Source organism: Rhynchophorus ferrugineus, unplaced genomic scaffold, assembly GCF_030347505.1.
Source record: "Rhynchophorus ferrugineus isolate W39M unplaced genomic scaffold, kcgeb_rfMv2 rfM2, whole genome shotgun sequence".
NCBI classification, from domain to species: Eukaryota; Metazoa; Arthropoda; class Insecta; order Coleoptera; family Curculionidae; genus Rhynchophorus; species Rhynchophorus ferrugineus.
The window spans coordinates 35,043,716-35,065,843 of NW_027472581.1; the positions used below are offsets into that span (position 1 = coordinate 35,043,716).

The 22,128-nt window shown below is 29.6% G+C and overlaps 2 protein-coding genes across 2 annotated transcripts in view; both read left to right on the forward strand.

The window, feature by feature from the left end:
- Window positions 1-2,220: 2,220 nt before the first annotated feature.
- LOC143191920 (uncharacterized) lies at window positions 2,221-3,766 on the forward strand. The gene is made up of 4 exons (XM_076397365.1): window positions 2,221-2,394; window positions 2,479-2,538; window positions 2,598-2,792; window positions 2,847-3,766. Exons 1-4 carry the CDS (start codon window positions 2,310-2,312, stop codon window positions 2,936-2,938), a joined length of 432 nt encoding a protein of 143 aa, XP_076253480.1. The 5' UTR covers window positions 2,221-2,309; the 3' UTR covers window positions 2,939-3,766.
- Window positions 3,767-4,789: 1,023 nt separating this feature from the next.
- LOC143191921 (uncharacterized) overlaps window positions 4,790-22,128 on the forward strand; it is a 61,044-nt gene continuing 43,705 nt past the window's right edge. The window contains exon 1 of the mRNA XM_076397366.1: window positions 4,790-4,991. The gene's annotated coding sequence lies outside the window, so the exon portion shown is untranslated. The remainder of the gene's footprint in view (window positions 4,992-22,128) is intronic.

A 22,128-nucleotide genomic window follows, 5' to 3' on the forward strand; every position in this document is an offset into this window, starting at 1 on the left:
CACGTGCTTGCATAGAGTATTCTTTATTGTATAGTCTGAACGGCTACATACATACCTATAAACACACTACAATACAACGTTTTACAATTATTCTTGCAGATTTGACTGATATTTACATTGTATTTTTTATTGCAATATTTTATTTCAAATTTGCCTGCATGTTGTAGAACTATGTATTTTCTACTTATCTTTTGTAAGTCCTGCTCTCTTATGGGCACTAATAATTATTCTATCCTGATAGTTACTAGCATTTGGTTTTTCAAAATTCAAAATCCTTCTGCATATTTTGTCTACTTCATCTAGCGAATGTTTTTCAAATTTTATCTCAACATTCCTCTTTGGTGTACTTGTTTTTAGAAGATTGTTCATATTGGAAAATTGAGATCTGGGATAACAGATTCAATTTTGCCAGAGGAAAATAAAAATCCCACAGATCCCACAGACGGCGTTACAATCTTTCATATGAGCAGTCAATCCTTATATACCTTAAATATAAAATTATTTGTGAATTAGGGAGCTTCTATATTTTGAATTCTTCTTTTTTTTTATTGTAAACTAACTAAAGACAATTTTAATATATTTGGAATTAACACAACTTATATTACACTCTCTCATAACATAAATCTGAATATATTCTCACAAATCCTATTTTGATGGTATTTTGGATTTAAATTTTCTTAGAGTAATGAATGTATTTTAGATTTTTAATTCTCATCGCTTATAAACGGAGAAAGCTATGAACTATTTTCAATCAAAGACAATCCCCATCCAAATATTCATCCATTCATTATTAAAGACGCAAAGAAACAAATTATGTAAAACAAATTTTTAACAAAATATGTAAATTTTGGTTTACAAAATAAAATTAAAAATGTACGTATATATATATATATATATATATATATATATATATATATATATATATATATATATATATATATATATATATATGTTTTGGCATTGTTCTAGATAAAGATGAACCTTTAACTTTCAGTTGTAAAATAAAATATCACAAATTCAGAAAATCCCATAATTACAAAAACTATGGGTACTATTATGACCAAAAATAAGAAGATAAAAATTAATTTCAAATTATATTTGATCAGATAATCATAGAATATCGTCATGGAATTCTCCAATTTGGGTAGTGCCGAAAATATTTGACCAACTAACAAAATGAAATCCATGGTAGATTTCGTATGCCAAAAAATTAAAATAAATTAAAATAAAATTATTTATAGGTCTTTTTAAATATTATAGAGTTTATTAAAAATTCGATGAAATTGTGAAACCTCTTATAGTAAAATACTAACTTTGTATCCTAACTTTGATAAATAATTCATATTAACAACAGATGTTTCAATTTTTGTAATTTGTGTTGTTCTTTCCGACTTGAGGGATAATGATAACATTGAATGACCGAAAGCTTCTCGAATATTAACAAACACTGAAATAAAATACTCAATAACCGAAATAGGATCATTGTCAATTGTTTGGAACACTAAATCATTTTAGACCTTATCTTATTGGAGTAAAAGACATGTTAATAAACTATTTTTAAAATTATTATTTTAGTTACAATCACACATTAGTTGTTATCGGCGAATCTATTGTAGGCAAATTTAAATTATTTGCATTGATACATTTTAAAATTATTTATTTGATTTATTTAATTTAATTAGGTTAACCGATCGCAGACTTCAGATGAACGGCAAAATCTTAATATGCAGCTGGCGGCAAATGTGTAAATCCCCCACTATATCAACGCTTATATATTTTTTCCCTATAAGTAAATACTAATTTAACTTATCGGCAACGTTGCAGTGTGTTTGATGTCATTTTGTCCTCGAATGACAGAGGCTGAATGGTGTTTCCATCCGTTAGTGTCAGCAACGGATAACAATGACAAATAAGACATTCGAATCATAGAAAAAATTCGAATGAACTAGTCAGGGTTGAAAGTAATCGACATAAAAACTCGTAAACAGTCGATAGCCTAATTCATTTGTTAGTTCCCAACGCTGGTGTCATATATATTTCCTAATTATATATGACAAAATTATTGAAAAAATTGTTTTTATTACTTATATCGATTAGGCTTAATGATAATTATAGTTTTTTACAATAATAACAATTTGTTTTCTATTTTGCAATCTTTTTTTAAGAATATACCAAAAGGAAATAAGTATAATCGAAAATACAATACAATAAATTTCCAATTTGACATTTCTGACCTGACGTTCTGTGTCTGGTTGTTTGTGTAGGAGCTAGTTGTTCTCTAATAATTTCTTGTTAATTTCTTGATAATCATGAAATTTGTAGTCATAATATTTATTTTTTCTATAAATTCATGTTGGGGAGGTAATCACACTGGAGCTCTTGTAGTCTCTTCTGGTAATGTATCCATACTTTTTTTATTGACGTAGATGATATATGAGCTGACAGTTCAATGTATAAGATAATATTATTTTATTACAGATGACCCGGAGATTGATGGTTCAACGGTGGTTATTCCAGTGACCCAAGTTAATCTATCAGGTATGTTAAATAGCCCAAATTAAAATTATTTATAAAATGAAATTAATTTTCTGTACCAGATTCAGATATACCTACTGTACCTTCGAACATTACTACTACATCTACCATTCCCACAACTACTTCTACTGCTACGACTACAAAAATTATTACCACCAGTGATTCAACTCCTACCACTGCAAGCCAACCACCTAAACATCAGAGTACTGCATCTCCATATATAGACAGGAAATTTGATGGTCCTAGTTTTATTGGAGGTATTTTTCTTGAGTTGGTTTATATTTGTAACTCATAGAAAACATTTTTTGTAGGGATGATTTTATCCCTTGGAATGATGGCTATAGCATTTGTTGCACTGAAGTTCTACAAATCTCGTTCTGAACAGAACTATCATACTCTCTAAATGAGTATTTTTTGGCAACACTGGGGTTAAGTTAAAGCTGATAAGTATATATTTAATTTTTGTGTATATAGATATTAAAAGTGGATTATATGTGAAATCTGATCAGTTTAAAGACAAATTAATTTAGTTCATTCAGGTCAAAGAAATAATGGTAAAGCCAGTAATATTCTCAGTGTTGTACACAGAATGCATTTTTTTTTAAATCTCATTACCAAATTTACTAAGATGTTTGTGATACTATATATATATACATACATTTAAGGTAAGCCATTTTTTGCACATTTTCAGTTCTAATTAAATTTTAAATGTTAATAAATAGAGAAAATTAATCACATATATTACTCTTTGGTTTATAAATTCTCTTTCACTGCTTTTGTAAATTTTAATGTTAACACTGCTTTATTTGTGAATATCTGTATCAGTTCAGTGAATTTTGAAAAATCAAGAAAACCTGAAAATTTTCTTTTAATTTTTGTGCTGCCACTTTGTACAATTAAAAGGTACATTTTGAAAAATGTTCTGTCCTTTTAAAGTGCTCTTAAGTAGAGTGTAGATGATTGTACTACACATTAAACAAGTTAAGATTAAAGTTAATCATTCAGAAATATCATTTTCATAAAATAACAAATTACATTTGAATTTTTTTCTGATAAATGACCAAAGGAACTAATTGATGGAAAACTGACCTTAATTATCGCTAGATTATTTTTCTTTTTTGTAGCTAGATGAATAACTATGTATTAATGTATATGTATATTTTTTTTAATTCATCTATTTAGTCTATATTTTTTATTGTTGTGTTAGTTTTAAATAAATTTCTTATCAAAATACACAGTATTTTATTTTATTTACCATTAAAAAAATAAACAAGGTGAACAATTTTAAAAGAGGATGTAATAATGTGGTCACAAAAGATGTGATATTCAGAGAATGACTTCAAATGACTTCTTAATATCTTCAAGCACTTCAGGTTTTTGGAAAATTAATAAAAGTAATATGCTGATAATAACTGCATTTGCTCTTCTTCAAAGACAAACTGAACATCTCAATAAAATCTGGCTTTATTACACCATAATCCTGCTAGGCCTATTTTTTGTATCTGAATCAGATATAGTACTTGAATTTGATTATAGTTAGAAATATAACATGACATCCTTGGAATATTCACATTAAAAAAACTCCAAGATGCAAATGCTCCAGTGCAAAACAATTAAATGGTCTTTGCCAGTCTTGGTATTTATCAAGTATGTGAATTCATCAAAAATTCCTTTACATGAACCAAAAACTTTCCTGTACTAATCCTGCCTGCTATATGGATTATTTTGCAAAAACATAGTCACAAAAATAAAATATTTTTAACATTTACAGTTGCAACAAATATTTGGAATGTCCACCTAAAAACAATTATTCCAAAAACGCGACCAACTAAGTCAAATTTACAGTATAACCAAATAATGGATAAAGTTATCTGGTTGCAATCTTTGCGGGTAAGTTTCAATGTAGCTCGTTAAAGAAATTCATGAATGGATGTCCAAGCAAGGTGGATATCAAGGCAATCTATATGATCATAATATTAATTAAGTTTGAAATAAGATATTTTTGTTTTATATACTTTTTTACAATTAAATCCAGTTAATTTTTTAAATTTCCTCATTCCGTCCTTTGATATCTTAACATTTGTTAATTACTAATGTTATGAGTTAATTAGAAATACAAGTGAGTTATCATCAGTTACTAGTTTCTTAGTTACCTAATAAAAATAATATTTGTAATGTATTAAGTATGCTTTTAAGCAGTCAGACGAAATGGCCAAGATGCGTTGAATGACAGCAGGGGGCGGCCCTGCAACAGGTGTCGATTCGACGTGAACGGAGCAACAAGTCGGAGGGCAATCGGGAAGGGAAAGCCAGCGAGAACGTTCTGTCAGTGACATCGCGAACTTAGTGAGCGTATAGCGTTTACTCCTGTCGACAGCAGGACGCGAAGAAGGGCTGCGAAGCGCGTGTACTTAGTTTCGCGGACTGTTGACCATTTATTTTAACTGCAACAAAAGGTAATGTTACTTATATTTATAATAACAATTCATAACATAATAATGTACAACGGTTGTTTTTATTTTTTGGTTTTTCTAAAAAAATTAAAATATTTCAATTTGCTTTCAATTAATAAAATTGTAGTATATATTTGTAATTCGTTGAGAAATAAAAAGACAAAAGTAATACTATTTTTAAAAACTAGTTTATTATAAAAATGCTCCATAGTTAATAAATTTATTAAATAGTTATTCATTTTATCATGTTTTCATTTGTGGCTATTTTAGTGGACCATTATGCACACATAGATACTTAAATAAATATTATTATATTAAATACGTAAATATTACATTATAATTTTATTATGAAGAAGGTGCCAGGTAATAAGTACGATTTTAAAGACTACCCTTTTTAATTTTTTTTATTTTAAAAATGTAGTTTCCTCATATACATTATTAATGTAATAGTCATGGTGTTTCGCACCAATAATTTTAATAACCAATGATACGAATACCAATTTACAACCTTTCATATAATAATTCTGATTGGTGATGATTTCTGATTCAATATCAAGATTATATTTTTGATGATTGCATTATAGTTTTGCTAATAATTGCGATTCTTGTTATATACTTGTTTAATATATAATTGCTTAATTTATTGTTTGTTTTTTTTTTAAATCCAACTATAATTTGTTATTGCATATTGAATATTAATTATATACGGATAAATTTTTAACATGTTTTCTTGAAATTTATTGGTCTAAAAAATTCCTTTTTTATATTTACCCTATATAAATATATTGCGATTTCATAAAAACTTAAATTGTTATTATTTTATACGTTCACATGGTAGTGAATTTCCATGGTCATGAACGATACAACTATTGTGTTAAATTATCGAAATTTTGAATGTGCCGATTAATTTTTTGAAATGCCGCGAGTAAATTTATAGATGTGATATAACAAAATATTTTAGACAAATTTAGTTTTAGTTTTAATTTATTTTAATCAAGTTTTATTTAATCATATTTTGAGGGCAAAATTAAAACAATTTTCAACCTTACTATAATGAAAAACTCTAATAATCAAATTTGAAATTTTATTGAAGTGTATTTAATAAATAGCAATATTGCAGCCTTATCAGCATTCAATCTGTTTCTTAGTGGATTGTATATTAACCCAACTCCACTAAATAATTTTTAGGCTAGGAACCCTGGCTGGTGTATAAATACTTAGTGCTAATTTGGAAAGAGTTTTAGTTCACTATAATTAAATTTCTACCATTTAAAGGATTTTCATTTTGATTTTTGGATTCAACTCCTTACAGAGCATCGGACCTATTGCTGTCAGTTTCACATTCATCTTTAATCTATGAATCATGACAAGATAATGTTTAAGGGAGTCTTCTTACCTACACTGGACGTTTCCGATTCAGTATCGAAGGAATCTCTCATTCTTCTCTTTTTGTTTTTTTTTTAATTTTCCGGCATATAGGAGAACCAGTGGCGATAGGGACATTTACCATCTTTAATACTTTATCTTTTATTTTTTCTTCGGTGACTGGTTTGAAAAAGTTATTCTTATAACGAGAATCTAAATACGTTAAAATTGCTTATAAGTTGTTATCTTCTAAAGAAGAAACTTTCACGGAAAATTGTGATCTCAGATTAAAGACTGCTAACCGAATAGCATTTGAATGATCATTCTAGCCGCTACCTTGACAAAAATGTGCCGAATTTAGGCTTACATAGATTTATATGTAGTATATATAGTTTTATGATTTTGGGTAGTTTGTTTGTAAATAACAATAAATTGTATATTAATAAAGCAGCATTTTGGAACGCTATTTTTCAAGATTATTAATCTAATAGGACAGGAAGATAATATTGTGATTGATAAATAGTAAAATACTTTTGAATGTTTTTATGACAATAATAGGTTTTTTTTGTTGACTTTTTCGTTTCGATCTAATACTCTAGATTGTTTCAAGTCCTTTGATTGTCAAAACTTCTTTCCTAAAATCTTGAAAACTAAATTTAAATTCGAAAGGTTCCAGAAATTATATCGATTCGAAACGATTTGAAGAAGTTTTTACAGTAGCAGTTAAATTACATAAGAGGTTATAAACTATATTCAATATTTATACTAAATATTTATAGTAAATAAATTTTCTGATAGAAAAACTCTTCTTTAATATTCAATAAATTATTTTATTGGCTATTAAAAAATATAAAAAATAATGATGGTTGCCACACTTTTTGGTTAAGATTTATTTTATCAGCAGGTAAGACAGAGAGATCTTTTTTACAATCTATTTTTATTATTATATAACTTTTCAGTAGAATGATGTATCCAGCGAAACGTTCTATAGTTTGAGAATATTCTGCTATCTGCAATCCTCAATTAAAAAAATCTGTATTTGGTAATCAGTAATGATGCTGAGGCGTTACAAGAAATTACCACAAAAGAGATGTCTTCCATTCTAATTTCAAAAAATACAAATACAGTTCTACAATTCGAAATTATTTTTGTCTTAAATACTGACGAAGAATGTATTACATATGAAGACATTTTGATAAAAAACTAGCCAGAATGAAAGAGATATTATTGTGCGATCATGGTTCATGATCATGTCATGGATTAGTTTTTTCTATTATTATGTATATGTTTAATTTTTGTTTAGTATTTATTGTTATTGTATTCAGTTTTTAGGTTTTGTTTAAGTTCTGTCGTATTATATATATTTATTATAGTATATTATTTAAAAATGGCTATTAACATATTATTAAAATACAATAAAGAATAATAAAATATAATAAAATTCAAATATAAAAGTAATTCTACTTCCTTTAAAATGAAATTATTCATTGCATAGTAATAGTATTCAGTAATTATTTCTTTCTTTTTCTTTTTTAAAGTTAGTACGTGAAGGAATTTATACATCTCCGTCTCGCGTATACTACTGTTTGGAAAAATAAGCACATTTAAAATAAACTGGTCCAAGCAATTATCTCCGTCCTTTCCTCTCTCACAATTTATGTAGGAAAGCATTCGTACATCTTTGTCTGACATCACGAAAAAGAAAAACAGTGGAACCGTGCATTGGACTGAAAATAGTAATTACTGTTTTCAGAAAATAGTACTTACTATTTTCAGTCGCTAGAGTTTTGACTATCGACTGTTTCGACTATTTTCAGTTGATAGTTCCCAACGCTAGTTAAAACAATCATCTTCAATCCGAACATCAACGACTGAAAAATGTTATTACAAACTTTTTTTAGTTTTATTAAAAGGCTCTAATCTAATAAAATTATTTAAAAAATTGTCTTTAAGATATCCAAACCATCTACTCAATAAAAAATATTAAAACTAGATATAAAAAATATATTTTTACATGTTTTTTACATATTTTTTTAATGACATGTATTATTACAAACTTACAATTGAAACTTTGAAAATTGAGTAAATTATTTTCCAATTATTAATAGTTTCAATTTTTACAAGTTTTCAATTTCAATTTTCAGAAAAAATATAGCCGAGTCAATAAAAATATATTAATATTAATTGTATCGTAACTAAGTTATTTCAGGTGATTCTTCGAAGGAGTTCCTTCCACAAGTAACTTTTAGTAGGAATTTTACGCTCCCTCTTCGGATTGATCTTCGATGATGATCTGACTTCTCCGAATCATTTTTGAGTAATATAAATCCAGATACTGCTTTTTATTGGTGGCGACATTTCACTTACTTTACAATGAAATATTCATCAAGCACGAAAAAAACTATGATAATCGCAGTAATAGTCTCGCAATGGTAAACATGTCAATAACAAAAAAAAACAATCAAAACCTATGGGAACCTGTAGCCAATGTGTGCCTTCCTATTCGTCAGTCAGAGAACGAAGATAGCGATTAGCAAATCTCCGCCACTTTGGCTCCGTCAACTTTCTATACATCTCATTGCTTGTTGATAGGAATTTACATGTGTAAAAGCTTCACATTCATTGATGCGGATGAAAATGTTTTGAACAATACGAATAATCCGCATTTGAGTATGAGGATGCCAATATCCGTAACATCCCTGATCTATATGAAGATCATAATTTCTAAAGGATCATGGAACGGTAACTAATCAAAATCGCTAATCAATTTATTGAAATTTAAAAATCTCTTCTTTTTTAATTTGTAATTAAGTTCCTCATGTCATTTCTTATCAAAATCCTGACTGAATTTTGATTGTTTCCCATTGAAGTAATAATATTGGTGGCACAGTGGAAATGGCGACAGGACGGTCCTCCTACATATTTCTTGTTTGCGATAGTCACGGGTTCGAATCCTGCTGGGGCATGGTCGTAAAATTTATGTTTGTGATTGTTCTAGACAAGAGTGTAAAATTCGACAAGGAAAATGGTCTTACCCAGTCACGCCAATAACGAGGCTGGGTAAGACCGGATGTTTTCTGGGATGATTTCTAAAGTTGGTTACTCGCTAGTCACTAGGCTTAATGCTGAGGAGACTAAAAAATCCAAGAGGTTGACGTGACTAAAATCAAGAGAACTTTACTTTACTTGAAGTAATAATAATTAGATGTTATAAACTGACAAACGTAAACCAAAAGTAAAAAATGGTGTGTCAACGCGCTTATGTCATAAATTTTGATGACGATGATTTTGATTGAAATATGCGATACATATTTTATTGTTGCTATTATACATTATTACTTATTACTGTTATGTACATTCATATATTACTAATTCTATATTTGTAATATATATATGTATATATATATATATATATATATATATATATATATATATATATATATATATATATATATATATATATATATATATATATATATATATATATATATATATATTATTAGTCTTAATATTAGTTCCGAAACTTTTATGTGTGCGTTTTCAATGCTTTTCATGCTCAATTTTATGATGATTTTTATTGTTAATTGTCAATATTTATTTTAAAGAGAGGCACGAGAGAACGTGGGGTTATAAAAATCGTAAAAATTTTATCGACCATCGTTCACAAATGTTTTGTTGCCTAGATGGACTAAATAGTATTTTATGATAGTCGCCAACCGGTGTTATTGACTTGTTTACTTGAAATTTAGAAAATATCCCTTATATGAAATGGTTTCGTGACATTTTGTTCGGACGAAACTCCATAAATTAATCGACGATTTTACTCCAAGCGGTTTTTAAAATTTATTTCTTTAAGTATCTGATGTTAAGATACTAGATTCGGAATACTCGATTAATAATATATTAACTATACTTTGTATTAATATATACCATTAGAGTTGGTCAAAATACATACTTTGCTTTAATTGAAATCTAAATGACAAAATACTATCTCGCGAAATATAAATAAATATATATAAAATACAAATGTAAAATATAAAATATTTTTAATTTGTGTATTTGAAATATAGTCCTGAAATTTAGATTACGTATTAGCTTATATAAATAGAATAGGAATTAATTAAGCCCAACCTGTATAAGCAGTAAAATACTATCTAATCTGACAACTATTAACTTATTTTATAAATGTACTTATTGCCTTAAATAATGTAAACTATAAATTAAAAAATAATTTCAAAAATATACTTAAAAATACAAAATTTAAATTTACTGATTAAAAGGTTGACATATACGAATTTTGGTTGCAAAAGTCCTTTTCTTTCCATGCTTTTGAGGCACGCATTACTTATCTTATTTAATCAAAAGAAAAAAGCCGCTGAAAGTCGTCGTTTGCTGGTAAAAATTTACGGTAAGCATGCTCTAACCGTAAAAACATGTGAGGCGTGGTTTCAAAAATTCAAAAAAGGTGATTTCGATTATATTGCCTTGTTCAAAATGTTGTGCACCATTTAGGTGTTAAAGAAGGCTACCTACCATGTGCCAACATAATATCTCAATGAGAATTTTCATTAAATTCCGTTTTTTATAATTTTATGCTAATAAATAAAAATATTATTTTGATATAGCCGTTAAATAACATTTAGATAATATAACATAATAATAGAATAATAAAATTATCTGGCTTGGTGGCGCAGTGGTAAAGGCGATAGGGTCGCATATTGCAACAGTAGGGTTCTCCTACTGTTGCGATAGCCGCGGGTTCGAATCCTGCTGGGGCATGGTCATAAATTTATGTTTGTAATTGTTTAGAATTTGTGATTGTCCTAGGCAAGAGTGTAAAATCTGACACGGAAAGTGATCCTAGTTACGCCAGTAACCAAGCTGGGCAAGACCGGATGTCTTCTGGGATTATTTCTAAAGTTGGTCACTCTCCAGTCTGCTGGCTTAATGCTGAGGACCGTGGTTCGGAGCCCACGTTAAACTGTTGGTCCAGTCCAGATAAACCCATAGTTGGTAAAAAGAGATTTTTATATTAAATTTTGATATAAAAAATATAGTTAACAATTCTTGATTACAATATTACCATATATACACTTAGTTTTTAGTATTTTTGATGTTATACTGCCTTGTCCTTAACTGCATAAAGTTAAAGCACAGAGTCGTCTGTTTCAAAAAGATCTACAGAGAAACACAAAATTGAAAGAAATTTTTTTTATGCGTGCCAGCTCTCTAGTGGTTAAGACGCGGTTTGATAACATGGGTCGGGTATGCCCATATTTTCCATTCTATATCTATATGTTTTGTGGCCACTAGACTCTGCGATTACCTTGTCGACGGTTTAATCGACTCAGGTTGTACAACTTGTACATGATTGCATGGTATGTGGGCCGTTTTAGTCTTAGAATAAAGCTGTTTAAGTAAAATAAAACTGTGTTTTTACCCCAAACAAACAACCACAGTAAAAACTCAGATTCGTTTTTAGATTTATTTGTATTTGAATTGATACCAACAATTGATAAAAAAATCAATTCTAATCCATTAAAAAAAGTTTACAAAGAAGATAATTTTCGGTGATGTTAATCTGACAATGCGAAATCCGCGCTATCATTGTCTTGATCGCGAAGGAACACAGTAAAATATAACCAATTTCCTTTATTCTAATTTTATTCTAAACCTAATTTTTTAAAGTTAAAGTTTTAAATATATTTCTATTTATTTATTTCTTTAAATTTAGCATGTTGGCATGTGATACTAACAATTTTTATGGATTATTTGAAAGAAAGTTTTTTAAGACTTCTTTGTTCAACTAAATTTAGAGACGCCAGCAATTTATAAATGTTTCTGTTTATTTACCTGTTAATAGATGACATTTTAAGGCATTTGGAAAATAATTTTTTAGGGATATGTTAAATGTAAATTGAATAACTATAATATTAATGCTGAATATTCTCCATTCGGATAATATTAGTTCACCGATCATTAATAGTGCTGCACTCATTGAAGAGATTAAATTAAATTTTCTTTATAGAGATATTATCACTGTCTAAAAACTGAAACAATCCTTTGACTGTAGCTTTTTATTATCTTCGATCATATGGTTCTGAAATACTTGTTGGTGATTTAATATTTATTGTGAATACATCTCTTAGTTGTTCTGAGTGGTCGGTGTCGCTGAAAGTTTATGATGTCAAGCGTTATAAGGTGAATAGATACCATTTGTGAACATTATTGCTGAAATAATATACCTGATGATATGAAGGATTATCTTCAGTGAATGAAAACTGACGAACAGATATGAACATTTTGCATACCGCCAGCGTACAATCTAGTTGTTTCTAACATTTGTGAACCTTAAAAAAATATAATATTATCTATTATTAGATACCGAATGCCGAATTCATTTTAGATTTAACTTCTTCGTTATTGAGCCGACTATTCATTATATTGATGTCTTTTCATTACATAATATTTTTTATTTACAATATATTAATAGTCGGCTTTATTAATAGTGCATGGTCGTAAATGTATGTTTGTGATTGTTTATAATTGTGATTGTATAAAAGGCAAAAGTGCAAAATCCGACAAGGGCATTTCCCGGATGTCTTCTGGGATGATTTCTAAGTTGTTCACTCGCCAACGGTAGGTCGCCGAGGACCGTGGTTCAGACCCGATAGTAAACAGTAGGTCCAGTCCAAGATAAACCCTAGCTGGTAAAAAGTGGTGTGGACTGTTTTCTGCAATTAATCGGTGTAGTACTGATTTATACTATTAGGTGCTTCTAAAAAAGCAAGCTATTGCAAACATTAGTTATTAAAGTACATAATTTGAAATTTTATAAAAATGTGCGAAATGTGAAGTACGATTTAAAAAACGTGTTTAAAATTTCTAAAAGTTTTATAGGAAACATTCAAAATAAAGATCTACGAACCACTAAGATCGGCTACAGTTAAACGTCAATTGACTTAACATACATGCGTTATATAATTCTGAATTAATTTTTTTGACACTAATTTTGTTGCTCAATAACGCTTTTGGTGCTATCTATTAATCAAATGAAATCATTGAAATTTTCTCTCTTAGAGATCTCTTATTATATATAAATAAATATACGAAACAACGCAGCAAATGAGTAACAACAAAAATGCATGTTACAAGTTGCAACAGGTTTACATAATATAAGTTTTCACGATTCCATCATTTCGCAATTTCTTCTTCAATGTGTCTAAACGAGCTCAAACCGAAGGTGTTATTGTCGACAATGCTGCTTTCCATAAATCCAGATAGTTCTGGTATGAATATCCTTCTCGACCTGAATGTCTACTGTAGTAATTCTTTGCAATACCCCATATTAACTCAATTAGATTAAATATGGAGTAATAGGGAGGAAGACGTAATACTCAGTGGCTATAACGTTCAGCAATCTGATCTACCATGTATATTTTCTCGGGCTTATTTCTAAAAAAGTAATTTATGTAAAATGTAATTAAATATTTCATTTATATTTACCGAGTAACAATTTGAAATACTTCATTCTGTAACATGGTTTCCTCGAAACTTATTTTATATACTTTAAACCATTCCTTAATTGTAGCCTTAAACCATTCCTGTTTCCAGCATGAAGAACTATATGTCTGCGATGAATTATTAATAAATGTTATGACTAACAAAATCTAATAGATAGTTATTCCAAGGTTTACCTTTCCCACCAACTTTTGTTGTATTTACACTATATTTATTATCATCTTGCCATGAGTGACCCAATGTACCATTCTGAAATATCCATGTTTCATCTAAATATACAAATTGATATAATAATACTTCCTTGATTTTGTTAAATGTTTTTAAAATTTGTATTCTTTTAAAAACTATGTCTGGGAGTTCCATTAAACCCCTGCTTGGGTTATCTTTATATCACTTAAATCCTATATTACCAAACAGTGTATGAAGGGATGTTCTACATCCGTCAAATAGCTGCATATATTTCAGCTTTTTATGGATACTTTCTAGACTAACAATTTTCGCTGAAATAATTGTATTAAATTATGTTTCGATTGCAAAAACTACTTACTGTTTTTATACATTTTGTATATTTAATCTATAATACAGCAAACATCAAGCTGATCTTGAATCGTCACCCGTTTCGCATAATTTCGCATTTTTTTTTTTGAAATATTTTAGTGACCGTGCCCGTACTAATATTCAGTGCAGCAGCAACACCATAAAAAATATTTTCAGTAAAAACCGCGGCGATTTGAAATTTATTAAAACAAAGCGTTAAAACAACGTTTGTAGTTTATAACCCTAAATTATAATATTTTGAAGAATTTTGTAGACATTTGACAAACGGACAACTTTTGCGGGTTCATTCGGTTACATGTTCAAACTTGTCAAACAGCATTCTATCTCCTTTTAAATAGAATAAAATGGGAACGAAAATATTGTCTTTTTTTCGACAAAAACTTTCGACAGGTATATACTGATGACGTGAGTTCACTGTTGTTTTGACTAGACGTTTAGTTTTGATATCATATATGATTGCTTAGTAATAGTATACTTCTTGATAATCTGTTTAGCTATGTTTAGAAGAATATGCCTGTGATGGAAACATCCGACAATCTAGGATTGGTCAGGGGATTCCTGGCTTATGTGGGATTACCTGTGGTTTATCCATTAACATTCCCTTACGGCGAATTATTTTCATAGAATTTTCTTTAATACTCTTGATATATGGGCGCTGATTTAAAAGCTTCTTAGCCACTTAGGACTTACTAGTAGAGTAGTTGGGATGGTCCTCCGAGCATGAGATCCTCAATTAGTGGGATTAGTCCCTAGATATTTTAGAAAACCTGTAAACGTACCAGAATTTGTTTAATACAGAAATTGGTAGTTTACTTTATCTGCAGATAAGTTGATAGAATTGTTTTGTTTGTCAAAAGACGTACTTTTGTAAACTGTCAGATATCACAAGTTAAAACCGTGATACTCTTCATCTGGTTCTTGGTGTCTACACTCCCCTTACCTCGAGTTGAAGTTTAAAAATGTACTCTTCAGCCTCACCCCACATACATTTTATCAATAAATGTATTCCTGTATTATTTATCTCATTCTGGTCCAAGATCATATTTGATCTTACATATAATTTACTTTAATAAGGCGTTAAAATAAACTCTAAGTATGTTTAATAATTGAAACTGTCTTCTACTATTCTACGTAAACCAATGCTACTGTACTATTCTTAATATTAAGTATATTAATATTTACACAATTATAGCCATATTTTACAAGGAATCAAACAATAAAGAAAGAAAGATTATTTAACCACAGGTAAATAAAATATTATTACGGCGTAACGTAATGTTTTTATTTGTTTTTTTCTTAAAAACACCCTTATCATCGACAAGATGATGTTGATATTTTTGTGCATTTCCTTATTCATTTTAATGTAAAAACTATTAGTAAAACACTCAATTAAAAAGTCCACAAAAATTTTTCGCCAAAATAGCTTTTGCATATTAATTTTAAATAATTAAATTATATTAAAACATTTATGTAGGGTTATTTTATTAATGGATAGGGTTAATTTTTAAGCTCGAACAACATATTTGACCGATAGTGATGTTAGTACATTAATAATAAGGTTAGATGAGAACAAAATTAACTTTTTAAATATTGATAATTTAACAATTCAATTACTGAATACAATTATATTACGTATTATATCCGTGGAGTTAGTCGTTGAATTGTGTCATATATTTTCTATTGATATCAATTGTAGGTGGAATATCTATATTATCAACAGCTGTAATGCTTTTTCCTTGATATAACGTGTATTCTGTTCACGTGCCGTTACAATTTCTCGAGAAACCCGTTTTCTATTAACCAGAGGAAAACCAGAAATTTAATATAAATTCTCTTTCTTCAATTAACCATCGAGATTTTCACGCTGAGATTTGCACGACCGGAGATTATATATTAATGTTGTATTAGTCTCCTCAAAAATTCCGTCTAATTAACAGTTCACGGCGACTGATGCATGATTGATGGTGTTGAGTTCGTTTCAATGAATAGTGAAATTATATAAAATAAAAAAAACATTATTTTTGGAGCAAATTGAAGGTTTTATTTACCACATGTTGAATAATTGGGGTGAGGCGCTGTTTTATTCAACAACTTGTTACTATTTTGAAGGTAATTCCATGTTTGTCAAAAAATCGGGACAGTCGATTTCCAAAAGCACCTTTCGAGATTTTTTTCCCAGTAAACTAGTTCGCAATGGACAGGAAACGTAGTAATTAGTTGGTGTTAGTTCGCGGACTATAAGGTGTATGCTTTCAGTCTAGTTAACCGCTATTAATATGTGTGTCTTCGCCTTGTCTTGATGAAAAACAATGCCTATCCTAATATTTTAGCTATTCCAAATACATTAAACCTACCATATGTACCAAGACATTGTGAACTGGATTAATCCACAATGATTTGCGTTTCGGATTATTGTAGTAGATCCATTTTTCATCTACAGTCAGAATAAGCCAATCAAACATTTTATTTTTTTACCTGGTCAGTGATGAAACCGCAACGTTGAGGCAATTCGAAAAATATTTTCCGCCAATCCATATTGTAGCAATTTTCTCTTTTTTTTGCATGTAAATGTCCAGAAACAGTTGATTAATCAACTGTTAAGTTATCTGAAAGTGTTCGTCTAATAAATACGACAATTTATTGTACTCGATCTTTCTTGATTCTTCAAGTCGTTCTTTGTCGTTGGCATAAAAATCATCACATTTAAGTCGTTGAAATCAAAAAGACAATTGGAATATGACTGTCACATACGGCATCAAATTTCTTCATATTATTCTATAAAAGTAATATTTAAATTAAATTTTGAGCGTTCCAGGATTATCATTTGTATTCACTCCGAAGTCCAATCGACAGTCATCCGAGTAGACTGCACACGATGAACCCGCTCCAAAGCGTGGGAAAATGCAAGTCAGCTGGCAAGGTTATGGCGTCTGTATTTTGGGATGCACTTGGAATAATTTTCATTGACTACCTTAAAAAAGGAAGGATCATCAAGAGCGACTTACATAACGTTATTGGATCGTTTGATGGATGACCGAAATCGCCGAAAAATAGCCACATTTGAAGAATAAGGAAGAACATCGAATGAAGAGGTGATCGCCGAAACTGAGGCCTATTTTGAAGCGAAGGACAAATCGTACTACAAAAATGGTGTCGAAAAGCCGCTATAATCATCAGCCTTGAAGGGCTGATTATGTTGAATAAAAAAATCTAATTTTGCCTGGCTAGCTGTTTTTAATAACAATCTCATAATGAGACATGCAATATCAATTTTTTTCTGAAAAATGATTGAAAAATTTGACTGAAAAATGTTCTTCAACTTGCAAATGCCTTTAATCTGGAAACGTCGTAGGAAGTCACATATATTATCAAATCTAGTGAGTAAGGAAGATTTTTAGGAACTGTTACTTTTTCTTTCAGCTAAATATTGAAACGTGATTTATTCTATATGCGATAATATTTTATCATTTTCTTGAACCCAATAGGCAGGATGTTTGATCATACCATTTAACAACTGACTTTCTTTCTAATTTAATTATGGCTTCTAGACCCATCCATCGATCCGCATAACTTACTAAAGTACCAGCTATTATTTCAATAATGTTATGTAAGTTCAAGTCAAAGGCTTTAGACTATGGTACATTGGCTAAATATTCATGAATGTTTTTCCACTGATGCAGTATATTTAGGACTCGATACTCTTACTTAACTACATTAGTATAGTAATATAATTATATATACATTAGATTTATTTGTGCATACTCATAGATTCGCGCTATAAATCCACATTCGTAAAATGTGTTTATATAAATACAGCTTGTTATGTAGGAATAGATAGAATTGTCGCCCAAACAACCACCATATTTAATTTTGATCTATTTCTACTTTATTTGTAATCGTTTGAATATGAATGGTTGTAGCGCGTAATATACTATTGCTAGCGAATAGAGACATAGAGCGAGTACATTATGATTCATTTTTGTTCTGATTGTTATTTGCTGTATCTTACTCTGAAGTGTTTAGAAATGTAACATTTGAAAATGTGGTTATTTTCTCTAGGTAATGTATTTGAAAAGTAGTTTTCGAAGCCTTCCTGTCATATTTTATTGGAGGCTTGAGATATGTCTTGTGAAATATAGCTGAAAAAAAGTCTTTTGAGATGAGTTCGTTTACTAGAGAAGTATTGCTGTCTTATCAAAAATCAATAGTCAAACAACATTTTATTCGCCAAATTTCGGCTGTTTAACATTTTCAATTTTTTTAAAAATTGATAGCAATTGATTCGAGACATATAATTGCCATAATTAGTTCCATCAAGATTTTAATAGTTTTTAGTTATATAACCATGAGTATATAACAAATAACAACTTCACTACCGATGTAGAATCATTAAATTGAATTAATTAGCATTATTTCTGTAATATTTCGCCGTAGTTGTGCTTCAGGTATTGTTAGTAATATTCGCTAATGACCACTACTAATTAATTAAATTCTATTATCGATTGCCAATACACACAAATCAACATTATAATTTGATATTATTGGAGCTGAACCACTCTCATTCATTTCTAATGGCATGGATTATATATTTATATTGCTATTTTTTAGATCATTTGCCCTCAAGTTAAGAGTCACTCAGTTAAGTTTTGGTATGCAATAAATCGAAATTTACCTCTACGAAGAAGATAGTTGCAATAATAGATAAATATTTAATGTGTTTTCAATAAAAATGTTGTTAAATTGGAATGGCAGAAGTAGAGAGCCGATCGTCAGAAAAATTGGAAATTGAATAAGTTCTGCAGCGATTTCAATATAATTATTCCATAATTGTCTCAATGTTGTTGATGATATTCTTCGATTCAACATAAAATTTCGGTGGCCGTTCACCTTGAACTGCAAATTTATGTTCAAATTTCAGTAATATTAGTTCACGACAACTTCAGTATGCCTTTGGGGTCCTTACACCTTAAACTGTGATGCTTGTTCCAAGAATCTACGGAAAAAGGGTGTTATTCAAAATTTGAATTTTTAGCACTTTCAAACCATATTTTGTGACCTTTCAGTTTCAGCTGCAACACTTTTACCCAAACTCTACTTGACTAGACCAAGGAATGTCAAAATATTTTTGAAATTAAATATCGATATATTTGTTGTTGAGCAAAATTGTCGCCAATACAACGAATTGTCCATAATATCATAGCTGTTCAACCCTTTCCACATACTTTAATTTTAAATCATTTACATATGGAAACCATTCGCTTTTAGAAACAAATGCTAACTTAATTGAAAAAAGTTCTGGAGAGTTAACAACATGAGAGGTTGCTATGCATTCAAGTTAATATGTTTTAGTCAAGCATTGAATATCAATTGTCGTTATATAAATAAAAGTGAAAAAATCGTTGGGAACTATTGACTGAAAGCAGTCAAAACAGTCGATAGTCGCAAAACAGTCGAAACAGTCGATAGTAAAAAAACTAGCGACTGAAAATAGTAAAAATAGTAATTACTATTTTCAGTCAAATGTACGGTTCGACTGTTTTTTTTTTCAATTCGAGATATCAGACGAAGATGTACGAATGCTTTCCTGTATAAATTGCAAGATAGGAAAGGACGGAGATAATTGCTTGGAGTAGTTAATTTTATATATGATTATATTTTCCAACGGCAGTATTAGCGAGACGGAGATGTATAAATTCCTTCACGAAGTATATTCCTAATGTATAAATTACTATCATAGAATAGAGATATTTGTTTATTCTATGAATTTAATTTTAAGCGAAGTAGAATTACTTTTATATTTGATTCTTCTGTGGATCTGTAAAATGAAATGGAATTTTTCTATGGAATAGTATTTTAATGTGTTAATTGCTATTTTTAAATAATATACTTTAGTATATATAGATCTACAATAGCCAAAAATACTATATAAAAATTAAACATATACCTAATCATAGAAAAAAAAACTAATCCATCCAACAAAAATCGAGAGATTAATCAAAATATTACATATTGTCATAAAAACAGTGAAAAGTATTTTACTATTTACCATTAACAGTTTTAATCTTTTTGCCCTATTACATTAACAATCTTGAAAAATATCGTTTCAAAATGCGGCTATATTAATAATAATAACTATATATATTACATATAAATCTATGTAAGCATAAATTAGGTAAATTTTTGTCAAGGTCGCGGCTAGGTCGACAGAGCCAGAACGTTAAAAATCAATTGAATGAAACAAGTAGAACCAGAAATAGTAACTAAAAGTACGATTGAAACAGTCGAGAGAAAATAGTAACAAAATCAATCGGTCCGAAAATAGCGACTGAGAACAGTCGACTGAAACAGTCACTGGTAAAAAGTAGTAAAATCAGTCGAACCAAAAATATCGACTGAAACAGTCAATAGTAAAAAGTAGTCAATTACTAAACAGTCGATAGTCGTTTTCAATTGATGGTTTCCAACACTAGTTTTGATATATCTCAACATAAAATAATAGATTGCCATTCACTATTACTAAGTCATTAAAGGAAGATATAAAAATAATAATTATTATTTATTTATTAATGAACCATCAGCCTCTTGGGCTATTCCCAATTTTACAACATTTTATAACATTCAAACAACATATAAGTGAGCAAGTGTATCAAATCGAAGAAATAAAATATATAAGAAAAATAATTTTTAAATTTGAAGTATAAATACCAGGGGGGAATCATTTATAAGCGGTAATTTTGTTAAAACTGCATTGAACATTTTCATTCTGCATTGACTAGTAGTCACCATCCGCATTGGTTGCATGACGGTGAAGGCCCCTCTTCAGGAGAAAATAACGAGTAAACTTATAGTGGCCATTTTGAAGATGTGCATCTGAAGGATCCTTCTCTTTTCCTCGCCAGATAATCTCTCTCATTGCCCTTGATTCCAGTATGAGATAGAAGCCACTTACAGATAGCGGTTTTACCGCTGCTTGTCGAATTTGCAGTCATTTCGCGGATGAGTGGTCCCAATTGATGATGCGGTTGTACTGAATTAAGGCTTTCCATGGGGCTCATCAGTTTGAAGCAATCACTATAAGATTTATTTGTATATTATGTACAAACTTTAGAGCTTTGTAGATGATAGTAGGTTAGCTGCTAATATGTCCGAGAAAGAGGGAAGCTTGAAGTGACAGCCGATGACTCTGTTGTAAAAACAGCGTCCACATAATCATTTCTCTTGGATTCATACGTATATATAAAAAATGTTCAGGGTATCTGTCCGTTTTAATTTAGATAAATAAGGAGTCAATAATACCTATTAGCGAAGATTCTTCATGGAGAGATCGACAGTTACAGGTGATAGTTGCCAGGGAGGTGATCTATCACCACGAATGTAGACAAGTGTAAATTCTAGAGATAGACGATCACAGACTGCATGAAATTTGAATGTTATGAACCTTTGTGATGATCTCTGAAGAAATTGATGTTAGTATTTGTCGGGTAAAAAAGCCTATGCTGGGATTACCCTAGCTTTGAATCTGAATGAGCTAGCATATATTATCACAAGCATCTCACTTGAAGTAAGGATCGCTGCTTTGGATATATATTGATCTATCGGTGGAAAGACACCGGATCAGTTATAAGTGCTGAATCGTATCAATCGTATTTAGTTTATTTATATATGACGGGGCAGCCGAAATAAAGTATTGGCGTCC